Genomic DNA, 13,379 nt, shown 5'->3' on the forward strand with positions numbered 1-13,379 from the left:
AAGACAGCGCACCTTTTGTAGAAGGGCCGCTATTCTCTTGTCTGAGGACCTGGCAGTGCAGGTCTCGGTGTCTAGCCTTGCTCCGAAGTAGAGTGTCTGTTGAGATGGAACCAGGCATGACTTTGGGAAGTTGGAGAACCCCAATTGCTGTAAACACTGGATGGTGGTGGCAGTGTTGGTATCTGCCAGCTGATAGGAGGGGGCTCTTCGACGACTCTCTTTCTTTCTTCCCCAACATCGTAGGCCTTGCCAAGAAGGCCCATTTCAAACTCCACCTCCTCAGATGCATCCTTCCTTTCCTCACCTTTCTCCAGAAGCTCAATGTTTCTAGAGCCCTGGTACTCTCTAGGCTGGACTACTGCAAAAGCCTCTTCCTCAATCTACCCTCTTCCTCTCTCCGCCCCCTCCAGAATAGGGCTGCAAGACTTATCCTTGGCCTGAAGCCCAGGGACCGTATCCTTCCAGCCCTAAAATCTCTCTACTGGCTCCTGGTTGCTGCAAGGATCAAATTCAAATGCATCAGCCATATGTCTGTCTGGGGCCATGGACCGCGCTACCTACAATCTGCTCCCGTTCCCGCCACCCCCTTCTCTCTGCACTTGTATGATCCGAATGCTCACAAGGTCTAGTAGGACCACCTCTATCTTGCTGATTATTGTATTCTATTGCCTTTGTCCCATGTTCCCTCCCTCTACCCTGTGGGTCCTTTAAAACACAATGTCTTGCAGTATAATCGTCTTACAAATGCACACAACAAATAAGTCGTCTAGATACCGGTAGACATGAACGCGGCTCTGCCGCAAGGCATTTGGTGAATACCCACAGAGCAGACCTCAAGCCGAATCGAAGGGCCTTGAACTGATAATGCACCCCTGCCCCCGTGAAGCATAGGTAGCGCCAGTGTGAGATGCGAATAAAGATGTGGAAGTATGCGTCCTCGAGTCTCCTTGCTGCAGCTGGGTGAACACCGGCTGTAGCGTGACCATGCAGAACGTTTTTGCCTTTAGGAACTTGTTGAGCACCCTCAGGTCTAATATGGGTATATAACCCCCTGACGTATTGTGCAGTGATTTTTTCCTTACCAGGAAGTAGCAGGAGTATAATTCTGTGCTTAGCTCATCCCTGAGAACGTTCTCCACTGCGTCCTTCTGCAGCAGTGCTCGCACTTCCTGAATCAAGAGGTGTTGCAACTTGTCCGGTGGATATTCCATGAACTCCAGCGAGCGGCCCTGCTGAAGGAGGGATAACACCTATTCATCTGTAATGTATGACCATTCATTGACTAACTTCGACAAGTGCACTCCCAATGGGGTGAAGTGGGTGGATCTGGACCTGGGCTTGTCATGCTTGTTTGCCGGACTGGCCCTTAGATTGTGAAGAGCCACAGTGTCGCTTAGAAACCCTTTAGGACTGGATCCGTTACCTGTACTGGTCCCCTGATGAATACGGGATCTTGTAGGAGGAGTAAGACTGGTATGTAACATGGTTATCCCACAAAGTCCTTCCATAGCGTCCTTTTCCTGAAAGAAAGGACTAGCGCCTCTGCTGTAGTGTGCCCAAGGAGCGAGCGGTTTCAGTGTCCATTTTTATGGATTATAAGGCCCCATCCACCATCTTTGCAAACAGGGAGGAGCCGTAGAAAGGCATGTCAACGATCCTGAACTGGACATCAGGCTGAAAATCTGTGGCTTTGAGCCAAGCCTGTCTGTTCCAGTATCTGCTAGCCTCTATGGTACGGAATTGTGTTTTTCCTTCCTGGTGGGACAAGGGATTTCTTCCATCTCCCTGGAAAGCCCGGGGACTGTGGAAGGTCGCCGGATAGGTTCAGTAACCGGGGCTGTTAAAGGTAGCCGTTGTTGTAAGGTTGCCACCAGAGTGGTCAGAGTAGATAAAATGTCTAGTGACATGTCTCTTTGTGGAGGCAGTGATGGCTCTGGTTGGCTGGTTCGTGCTGAATGCAGAGGTTAAGGGTGGTAGCCTGCTTAGACTTGCTTCATCCCATGGTGAATTTCTGGGAGCCGGTGTCCTGGCAGGAGACGAAATTGGTGACATAATGGCCTCCCTCTGCTTCCTTCACGTCCGATTGGGATAGACGTGGCTCAGGTACCACAATATCACCTGGTAGCAAGGCCACCTCCAGGTTAGGGAATGTTGCCCGTGGACGGGCTTCTACTGCAGACGTTGCGCTAGTGTCAGACACCAGTGACAAGGTAGTGGTAACAATTATAAGGCAGGAATCACTTTTGCCCGTCGACTAGGGTATGACAGTCGTGGATAGAGAAGCCATCGAAGAGATCCTCGTGGACGTAGTCGTCGCCGTCTTTGCTGAGGGTGCAGTAGTCGTGGCGGATGACTCAACGATGACAAGGTAGTTGTGGCCGTTGGCGGCTTTGCGGATGAGGTAGTCATCGACAGTGCCCCATTGGATGGTGTTGATGGTCTCGGAGTTGACGACTTGGAGTGAGACTTGGTTGTTTGATGACAGCCGATGTTGAGAACTAGCTTGTTTTCAACCTTGAAGGCCGAAGAGTGGCTACCAGACATAGAAATGGACTTAGTAAACATCGTCTTCCCGGGGCGATGGAAAAAGGCGGTGGCTTTCCCCCCCTTGCCGACCTCTCTTGGCCACTGACCTTCGGTGAAGACCGGTCTTTGTGTGATGACCTGGGCTCGTTGCCGGAGGTTTCTTAATGCCTCCTCTTGCTGTTGCCCTGGACTTCATGTGATCTACCTCTTAATAGAGGTGATTTTCTGGGCCGTCCTGCCCTGCCCAAACGAGGCATGTACTGAAGCAGAGTCAGAGGCCCAGCCGGCATCCTCGAGCCATGCGAGACAACAGTGACGATCCCCCAGCATCTTGTTGGAGAACGACTGGCAGATTTCACAGTCCTGGATAACTTGAGGGTGAAGGCAGTCGAGACAGCCGTTGTGGTGATCATGTAGACATTCTTCAGTCCACATTGGGCACAGGCCTTAAACAGGCTCTTCCTCATGGATTCAGTCACCATGAGGTAGGCCCAACTGCACAGACGAAGCTTCTTCGAAGATTACCGGCGGTGGGAACGGTCCGATGAGGTAGCACTGTCGCTGAGGATGGCGGTCGTCGAGTAGCCATTGAAAATATATCTGTTTCGTACAATATTTTTTCATTTTTATATAGATTCGTGGAAAATTCAAAGAGATGATTTTTGAGGACTCCTAACACTAACGTGTGGTAAAAACCTACCCTGCATGGCTCGTCTTTTGGCTCTTACTGCCCCTCATGTGCGCTTGACAAATATGAAGATAGCTGACAGGGGAGGAGCATAGGGAGGTGTTCCTATTGACTGTGGGCAGTATGACCCAAAAAGGACTATACTAGAGCACAAAAGTTATTGGGAATTTCAGTTTAAATTTAAACTGCTCAATGTTACCAAGGATTCCCAGCCGGACGACAGGGAATATTCACACCATGTGAATCTATGAAAGATCCAATGCTGGAGAAGAGTTAGGACCAATATGGAGGCTGCCATTGTGGGCTCACTAAGAGTCCATGTGGTTACAATGGCCATTTTAGGCCACCTCGTGGTCACCCCCAACACCAAAGGTCAGAGAGCAGGATAAAAAAAATCCTTCGTACTCCAATGGATAACACAAAAGTTGAGCTACCAATAGAGTAAAATGGGTTGCCTTCTTGGTGAAGCCAAAACTAAAGTATTTCTATCACCAACCTACTCCCTAAAACCGGTTTAGGGTGATCAAATCACCCTAAGGCAATATTGTTAAGGCAATAATGGTGAACCCCCCACCCAGGGACGACCCAATAGCATATATCTTAAGTAAGGTATAAAAGTATACAAGGCAGACTGACTGCAGCAGAAGTACCTTTGGCCACCAATTAGAGGAGAACCAAAAAAGAAAGGGGTAAAAAAAAAAGATCTTTTTGTGACATCCTTTTCAGAACGTTAATGGTCTAAATGTTTCCTCTTGATCATTACACAGCACACGTTTGGTTTACCAGCTCAATGTGTTTGGAGGCCTGGGTCTCATCCAAGCCATGGCAATGCTCCTTTTAGCCAACAGTATTGCTAGATTTTCAAAGCAGAGCCTCACTGCAACCTAGAGCAACCCGAAGGTTCCACCAAACCTTCAGGTTACATCCATGTCTTGCTGGTCAACCTCTTCCCCACCCCTATCCAGCTTCAGAGGGCTGAGATAGTCAGATGGTTTTGGTGGGATACCCTGTGGACCGCCGACCAATGCTCAGAGTGGAAGTATCTGCAACAATAGTTGTTGCCTATCTTGTCAATCCTGTTCCATCGCTGGGACCGGAACATCTTAGCAAGAGAAAGCTCCTTAAGAGAGCCTAAGGGATTCCACAGTGGGCTTGGAGCAGTACCTGCCACCGGGGTAGGTGAGGAAGTAGCAATGACAGTGAGGTGCTGCAGAAGAACAGAGGAGCCTGAAAACCAATATCAACCCCAGTGAGCGTTACCTCCAAAGACAGCCTGAAAAGGAGCTAGACTGTGGGAAAGAGGAGACAAACCTAGTCTAGCCAGATTCACCGGTAGAAGCGGTTTCGGAATGGCTAACTTTGCATCCCTATGAAAGAGATAGCCCTGGCCAGGATCCAGAAGACATGAAAGACCAGGGCTGCACCCGCTAAACTCTGGGGGGGAAGGGGTGAGGTCAACATAACAGGGCCGTAAATAAGGTGGGAATACCCATTTCAAGGAGAACCTAGGGGAAAGACAACAGGGTGTTCAGAATGCTCAGTCAGAGCATCCATCTGAGACCACGAAAGTACTACTATCTATGGAGAGCGACAGCTACGGCTGGAAGTCTTCGCAGAGAAGGACATAGCACCCTCCCTGAAGGAAATGCCACAACTCAGAACTGCAGTCATACCTGCAAGGGTTCAAAAACCCAAATGCCTTAGACCTCCCTATGGCATGATGGAGTGACAAAGTGTTATCATTTTGGCTGTAGACTTTTATTCAACTAATAAAAATAACCTGCCTCTGCTCATTTCTAGAGGGGTTTCCAGACCTCAACATAGAATAACTTGGATGATTGTCAGGATGCAAGTCAAAACCAAAACACTGTCCTATGTCCAAACCATCTACTCTATCCCTTCCACATGAAAATAAACCAAATGAAACATTCATTGAACTTCCTATCAAAGCCACCAGGAGAATGGCTCCCTTCTAAGGTGAAACAATCCAGTCTTAGGCTGGCTTAACATCAGTCTCTAGCTACAAGGTCTGATTTACCAAATACACCTAGACCAGGAGGGGGAGTCCCTTCTGCTGGTCCATCCAGAAGAACTTTGGATAGTCCTTTGTACAATTCTTTAGAAATCTTTAATTCTTCCCACGGATTTGTAAACAACAGAGTTAAGGCTTTGTCAACTTTTCTTCTTTGTGCTAGCACTTTGTCAGGACTTTTAATATCTTGATTATTGGGGAGATTGCTCTCTGACAGTTCTTGGTCGTTTTGGTATCTTCCACATGGATTACATTTCCCACTGTAGCGATGAAGTTGACTCCTGAGGCACTCTCGAGTCCTGAGGTTTTCTGGTTCACCACCATGACGAGGAAGACTACTCAAGAGGATTCCTTGAATCTTGGTTCAATGGGAATCACTACTGTGATGAGGGAGATCGCTCCCGAAGAATACTCGACTCTTCAGGCTCTCTGGACCCAACCCGGCATTCCCGCAACTCCTGTTACTTGTATCTTCACTGGGTAGCACTACTGGTTCTTCCTGGGGTCTCAAGTTGCAGTTGGTTCTGCAAGCGATCAGCACGTATTGCTGCTTTCCTCCTTCATGGTCGTTGTGGCTCCAAGGAGTCTTTGCTGCAGCGGTTTGGAAGAGACCACGCCACCGCTGGATCTTTCCTGCTTCGGTAGCCATTCGCAGTGACTCCGACTCGTAGTTCTTCCCAGCTTCATCTTGCACAAACCTTCACTGTGGCGGGGGGGCCGACCACCCCTTGGCTCGTCCATAGGATTCCTAGGGGCCACCGCACACCATCTTCAGGGCCTGGGGGCTTCAATGATCCCGGAGTCGCAGCGGAGGTCCACCAGGAGCTGCACCTCCAGGCACCTGCACAAATCAGCTGCCTCCGCCGAGGTCCCGCGCCGGCAGGGGCAGGATGCAGGGTACCCCCCCAACCATCCGAGGCCCGCCCGCCGCGGCCGCCTTCCACGGGCACCCTCCTAGGCCGCGATGCGGGCCGGGCCAAACGCCCGCGGGCGGAGGGGGCAAGTCCAGGGAGCGCTCGCCGCAGGGCACTGGTGGACGCGCGGAGGCTCACGATGAGCAGGCTCTCAACGGCCCGCCGGGCGAAGAAACACTCCAGGACCCGCTCTAAGTTGACAGCGGGAGGGACTCCATCCTCTACCCACTCAAGGGAGCGCTCGGCGGCCTGCACAGAGCTCCCCGGCCCGCCAAGCAAGCTCTGTACACCCGATACACTGCGCCTCCAGGACTCCCAGGGGGTACACAAAGCCACTGAGGGGGTCGGTTCTTCCCTCTTGTGGGGCTCAAGGGGGGGGGGCTCAGGTCCTTTTTAAGACGCCCTGGGAAGGAGACCGACAGACGCGTCAGATCCTCTCGGCGCCCCCTGGTGGCTCCTCCCAGCTTCATCTTGTAATACCGATTGTCTCAAAGTTTCGGGCACTGCCGGTTTGAATGTTTCTGGCCTTGAAGGATGCTTGCCAGCTTCCCTCGCTGCTTTTCCTGCTTCCGAACACCACTACTCCTTGGTGTTTACGTCATATTGCTGGGACCCCCCCTGCGTAGCTTCAATGTTTGTCGTCAATGCTTGAAGTTATCTTCATGCCTCCCGGTGGCCACCTCACCACAGTACTTTGGTGATCCTTTCTAAGGTTGTTCTGTATGTTTCTTTGGTTCTTCTCTGTCTCAGTCCTATCTGATCTTACAGGTAGGATAGTAGAGACTTCCCAATAACATACCGTAGTAGTTCCCGTTTGGGAGAGCGAAGGAGTCAATGGAGCTGTGGTTTCTGGACACAGGGGTGCAGGGAGGACTTTCACAGGGCGGGAGTTCTTATTCCCATGAAGGGAGTCTCTCCCTATGAGGTTCTCCTGCTTTTTGCCACCCCTAGGAGGACTATTGGGTAGTGGCCTTCCCCCACTGCCCCTAGCCTCATAGGGAAGGGCTCCCCTCTGGGGAGAAGTCACGTGATCCTGTGAATCGTCACACTCCCATATGGCAACGGGAGTCAGGCTGAGGAAATGTTGTGCCTATTCTATGGGTTAAGGCGTCCCATTGAAAATCTGTGTCCTCTCTCCAAGTATCAGGAGCCGGATAATATCCCTTTAGTAAAACCACCACAAGAGAATTGCAAGAGAAAAGCTTCCAAGGGATGCTCCACTCACCATTTGTATGCCCGGGGTGAGCTGCCTGAAGAAACCTTCCGACTGCTGGCTCTGGTTCAGGGGAAGACGGTATGTGCCTTGTTAGCTTCAGGCAGCACCAGCAACACTACACGTCTGGAAATGCTATTATCGCTCAGTTCCAGGGCAAAGTACAACATTGCTAAGTGTGCATCTATGGGGGCTAGATGACTTACAGTACGGTGAGGATCCCAATACAGGTGGAGACACAATCTGGAGCAACTTAGTCCTGGTGATCATTAACTATCAAAGGATCTGGTGTTTGGGAGCAGGTTTCCTGGATTCAGGGAATAAATGCAGTCTCTACGATATAAAGAACAAGGCCATAAGATACCAGTCATATCCCTTGGGTAAACCAAGCGACCAGGTGTTATGCCTGTGGGGGAAGATATCCCATCATTGCCCTAAAGGACCTCTGTGTTGATCTCCCCAGGTAAATCAAGAGCAGAGAAGTCTGAGAGGAGAGAAGGTCCCGAAAATCCTGACATCTAGATAGTTGGCGTAAAGAGGAGGGGGCTTTGAAGAAGGGTTGGAGGTATGCAATGGGTTTAGGGTCAGGATACCAGTGTGTACACCACAGCATGCCCTACTTCAAAGGGGGGGGGGGGGCAGGAGTTGGGGGAGGGTTACAGTATACACCCCTTCACCCCTGAGTGTGCATTGAATATGTCTGCTGGAACCACTGTTCCTTCAACAATGCCCTTTAACCTCCCTTCTGCTATATTTCTCTCGTCTTTCAGAACAGTAACTCCCAGAAGGCACCTGGATGCAAACAAGAAAACACGTACTGGAACCAGGGGAATGAAATCAATAACAGACCTGTAAAGGACAGTGATTATTCCGGCCCCACAGATATGAGACACTTAAACCAACAACCCTAGATGGACCCCAGGTGAACTGAGGGGGCAACAGAGAAGGAACAGAGTCTGAGAAGGAACTGCAGGGGAGCCACACAAATCCCCCCCAAATCCAATTGGAAACAAAACTCACTAGTTCATGGAGAACGCAACAAGGAAAGAAAGCAGCCTGAGCACAGGGTTGCCAACCTGCAAACAGAGATTAAAAAAGAGGGCAGTGCTAGAAGCCTTCTCAAAGCATTTCAGGGACAGCTTGTCCAACTCCAGGCCTTAAGGGCCAGAAACATGTTGGATTTTCAGGATACCCATCATTAATATTCATTATCAATTTGCATTCAATGATTCTAAATGTATGCACATTTCTCATGAATATTAATGAGGGATATCCTGAAAACCCATCAGGATTCCGGCCCTTGAGACCTTGAGTTGGAAAACCCTGGCCCATAGCCAGATATTGGCCAATGGTAACAAGTGACCTGGAAGACCAATAGGAGCCGGGAGGAGTGTTGGAAGGGGGTAGGCTGGGGTATAAAATCCCAGTCAGCACAAAGGAGATTGAAAGGTGTTCGCTGAGGTCAGGTGGGAGGTGGTGGACCAAGAGGCCAGGCGAAAGGTGGAGGTGTGCGCTGTGGAGACTGTGACAGTGATCTGAGAGTGTACAGCTAAGGCGATAGGTGTAGGAGAGAGTCACCAGTTAGTGAGGGAGGATGTTAAAGGAGAGTGAAGGATACCACTGGATATATTTCTATATTTTAAACTCAGGAACACACTGAAGGGATTATTTATCTCCTTCCGCAGGCCACCACTTCTCCATGGTGCAATAACAGCAGAGGGTACTGGGAAGTTGGTCTCCAGTTGATATGCAAACATTATAGAAAAAAAGGTGGGATGGTCTGAAGCTGCACACTTGAAGTGGGAAGATTCCTTAGGCTTCCGATTCCTGAGGAGGTATGGCATTACTGTTGTGCGCAGGGTATTGTATGTTTTTACTGAGTAAAAACGCCCGCAAACATCAAAAGACCGCAAATGCATAGCACCAAAGGTTTGAACACCAAAAGTTCGAACCTTTGGTGATATGCATTTAAGGTAGGTAAAGATAGTTTTATTTATTTTTTGAAACTGGGGCTGCAGGGGTGTCCCCCACAACACCCCACTCACTACACTTTACAGTATACTGAGCAGGGGTTGCGGGGGACATATATTTTGCATGGGAAATGTACGAACCTTTTGTGGTGCGTACATTTCCCATGCAAACTTTTCCGTCGTGGGAAAACCAGCCGCGAACGGATCACGCAGATCCGTGCGCAGACTAAGAAAATAGCTCTTAGCAGTCGGTAAAAATGATTGCACTTTAAATACCTACATCAAACATACTACACTGCCGCAACTCTCCATAGATTCTTTCAGAATGTTTGAGGTGCGCGCATTCACTAGCAACCTTTATGCATTTGACATGGCATTGCCTGCCAATCGTGGGTTTTTGGAGTGAGGGGTTTCACACGTTGGGAGAGATCGCTGGAGAGCAGTTAGAAACCTCACCATAAGTGGCACTCTTGGGGTATATGAAGAATATCTCATGGCATGTAAGGTGCCTAACAGGGTTATTACTGGAGTTGGCAAAGAGAAGAGTGGCAATGGCCTGGGGAAGAGGACCTACATGTGTTAACTGCATGAAGAATATAATGTAATGCTATGATATAGAGTGGGACTACATACTCATAGCTCACCCAAGTGCGAGACCCATGGATATATGGGGCTCATATCAACAATATCTGATAATGAAATCAAAGATAGCCTCTGATCATTCTGATATTGAACCTGAATCTTTGATCAAATTTAACATACTTGAGTGTAATTTTGGTACACTGTTGTGAACCCGAGTGGAAAAAAACGCTGCCTTTGTTTGTTTCTGTATAAAATAAAGAGAATTATAAAAAAATAAAAAAAGAGTAAAAGATATAGAAAGGGAGATAGACAGCACATGGGAGTTTTGAGAGGGTGTGAGGATAAGTGATAGAGTGTGTGTGGCTGTAGAGTGGGGAAAAGGTGAAAGGTGGTAACAGGAGAAGTAACAGGTGAGGGCCAAGTGACGGTAGTGGGGAGAGACAAATGGAGTGTTTAAAATCAGGAGACCGAGGAGTAGATCGGGGTTAGTGAGGGACAGAGGGGAGAGAAGCAGGGTGCAGGTATAGAAAAAGAGAGGAAGGAGAGAGGGGAAAGGTGCAGGTAGTGTGAGGGATGCAGGAGAGGGAGTGAGGAGAGCAGAGAGAAGGAAACGGGGGAAGAGAAAAGATAGAGGTTCAGCAAGACTGGGTGAGAAACCCTGGAGAAACCAACCTGCATACTACAGGGAGAGGATGAAATGTGGTGAGGGAGTTGGAGAAGGCTATGGCATTTAGGTTTCCCTCCCTAAATGGAAAAGACAAAAGCAGCATGGGTTACCTTAATTTAAGATAACTCAGGGACGTTTTGGGCATTAGGGACTTTTGGGGGTTAGGGATGCTGGGGCTATGGTGGAGGGAGCATACGTGAAGCTTGAGAAATTACCTAGGGGCCCACTTAGTCCCACTTAGTCTCACTAATCCCAGTCTCCTGAAGAATCTACTTAAAAATTCAATAAAGCACGATAAACTCAACATCTTTGTAGATTGAGACCCTCTGTGGCAGGCAGTAAGCTATGCAAGAAAACATGCAGTCATGAGAAGCAAGTGAAAAGAGCTGGGGCATAGAAATCCAGCAGAAATCAAACTGTTCATACCTACAAGATTATTACGATGAGTATGTTAAACCAAACAGAGTGAAATGGTGCACAATCAGTCCTTTGCCAGCACTCACTAAGTAGATCAGACCCACAATTGACATCTTTTTGCAGATAAACTTATGGAGACATTTATACTGGATGCGATGCAAGGGGAAAAGAAATCTACATTATTTGGAAAATCTCTTTTTATAGATTAATTCTGCCAATCCTCTGAACAACCTTCAAACCATACATTTCCTGGCTCTTACTCGGATGTTGTCCAGAACTCTCTTGAACTCCAAGGGTTCATCCTTTCCCTCCATGGCTGCAGGATCTAAACCATCTCCTCCGTAGATGAACTGGATGACATCTCCTGTGGCGCTCCGCACCGTCAAGTCGTACTGAGAACACAGGTCCTCCAGTGACTTTACCAGGCGTCTCTGAGACAAGTGAACAGATAAACAATGTTACTTTCAAAAGGTCCAGTTACCTCAAATTATACCTGCTCCAGGTATGGGCTCTAATTGCTAGAACGAATGCCAATAATACATTATAGGAAGACAAGTTTTTTTATTGACTGGACTTGGATTGATTAAAAAATATGTTTTTTAATTGTTCGCCCAAGACAGGAGGAGAATCATCCATGAAGCATATGACACAGAAATTAGTAGCAGAGATTAGTCCATCACAACCAAAAATCCTTCCACAAAAATGAAAGGGTTAAGATGGATTTCAAGAATCTGGCCTGGTGGAAGTATTTAGGAGGCCATCCGAGTTATAGTATACAGGGGAACCCAGATTAGCCAAACCCCAATCAAGGTAGCAATGCAGAGCAGTTAAGGCTATTCTCAGGAGAGTGCGAGTTGGGGCAGGGATCCCCAATGAGTCGCTACAGTGAATCATACAGTATTCAATTAGGCCTGAAACACACTGTGGTGGGTTAAAAGGACAGACTCTGATTTTCCATCCCACTGAATGTTTTATTAAACCAAGGAATGCATGCCTATCTTTCACTATAACTGGGTTTTCCTTCCTAACAAAACTAGCTAAGGTGCTTGTCAGTCGCCCATGAGAGCCCAAACAGACCTTGTCCGCCAGCAAAACTAACCTATTGTAACCCTACCACTATAACAACCAGAAATCAGGAGAAATGCGCCCTTTATTTATTGTTTTATTTATTGGTCATTTGTATGGCGCCTATACACAAGTGTTTCCAGGTGCCCTTCTCCTGAAGACTTGCTTTTCATGAAGTTCAGTTCAGTAAGCCATCCTCAAGTAGTTCCCTGGTGACTGGTTTGATCAATTCATACAGTTGTTACAAGATTATTCAACTTCTGATGCTTCGCTCTTAAGTGAATATTCTCTGTTTCGTGTTCTTCTCTTGATTTATCCTTGTCTTTTCTCAAGGTCATTTTATTCAACGCTTTGAACTCTCCCCTTACCTTTTTTTTTAAAATCTCCCCTTTCCTTTTCCAGCCTTTGGTATATATTTCATAGTCTCTGGTTTCTCTTTGGATTTTGCCCTTATTCTCTATTTTAACCTTCTCTTCTTGCTTTTCTTTCTATATTTCTCTTCTCGGATTGGACCTTCTTTGCCTAGTTTTGTCTCAACGTGAACATTCCAGTCTTGAGGTCTGTTCTTCTCTTATTCTGTTGTGCGTCAAGATGTTCTTCTTGACTGGGATTAGCATCAGAGTAATAATTCTCACTTGCTTTTATTCAATATCAATGCTTTATCCTGACTGGGACGAGTATGAGCATTCCAGTAAGGATTTTCTGTCCGCCTCCAGGGTCTTCTGCTTTCCCCGTTACCCACCGTGCTCCGGGATAATGTCACTGGGTTGGTTATCCAGGTGGAACCTTCTCTCCGGTTTGTCAGACCTGCCTCTCATGATTCTTCTGCTACTTTTCCTTTGTGTCGCTGCAGAAGCGGGTTCTCAGGTATCTCATCTGCTGGCAGGTTCTGTGTTACATCTTGGGGAGTGGTATCAGCTTTGTTCAAGGGACCACTGTTCCACGACGGTTCCATTGTGGTCACGGCACAACTCTTTTCTCTCTGGGTAATGACGCCTCGCATCCGTCTGTCTTCTCTCTGGTTAACAACACTGCATGCCTAATTCTGCAGTTTGCTTTCTCTCGATCATAGGACGCTGCACATCCAGCTTCCTCTCTCCATGTAAGCAGGCAAGTAAATTTGTAATTCACAGGCTTCCTCTCTGGCTCTCCAGTCTCCTCCCCTTCCTTTATTACGTAGCGAGGGAATTGCCTGACGTAGTCTCAATCATTTGTCTCGGTTTTTTCGGTCTTCTTTACCCCTCCACAAATCTACTTCCTTGTCTCAGTTAGAGGATTTTTCTTGTAAAGGAGTAATCAGAGTTT

The 13,379-nt window shown here is 48.0% G+C and overlaps 1 protein-coding gene across 1 annotated transcript in view; it reads right to left on the bottom strand.

Moving 5' to 3' along the window:
* The window catches only part of POLR3A (RNA polymerase III subunit A), a 1,042,059-nt gene that overhangs the window by 449,271 nt on the left and 579,409 nt on the right, over window positions 1-13,379 (bottom strand). Inside the window, exon 20 of the mRNA XM_069611006.1 lies at window positions 11,270-11,440. Within this exon, the coding sequence (XP_069467107.1) occupies window positions 11,270-11,440 (171 nt within the window). The remainder of the gene's footprint in view (window positions 1-11,269; window positions 11,441-13,379) is intronic.

Source organism: Ambystoma mexicanum, chromosome 8 (genome assembly GCF_040938575.1).
Source record: "Ambystoma mexicanum isolate Mex_15411 chromosome 8, UKY_AmexF1_1, whole genome shotgun sequence".
NCBI lineage: Eukaryota > Metazoa > Chordata > Amphibia > Caudata > Ambystomatidae > Ambystoma > Ambystoma mexicanum.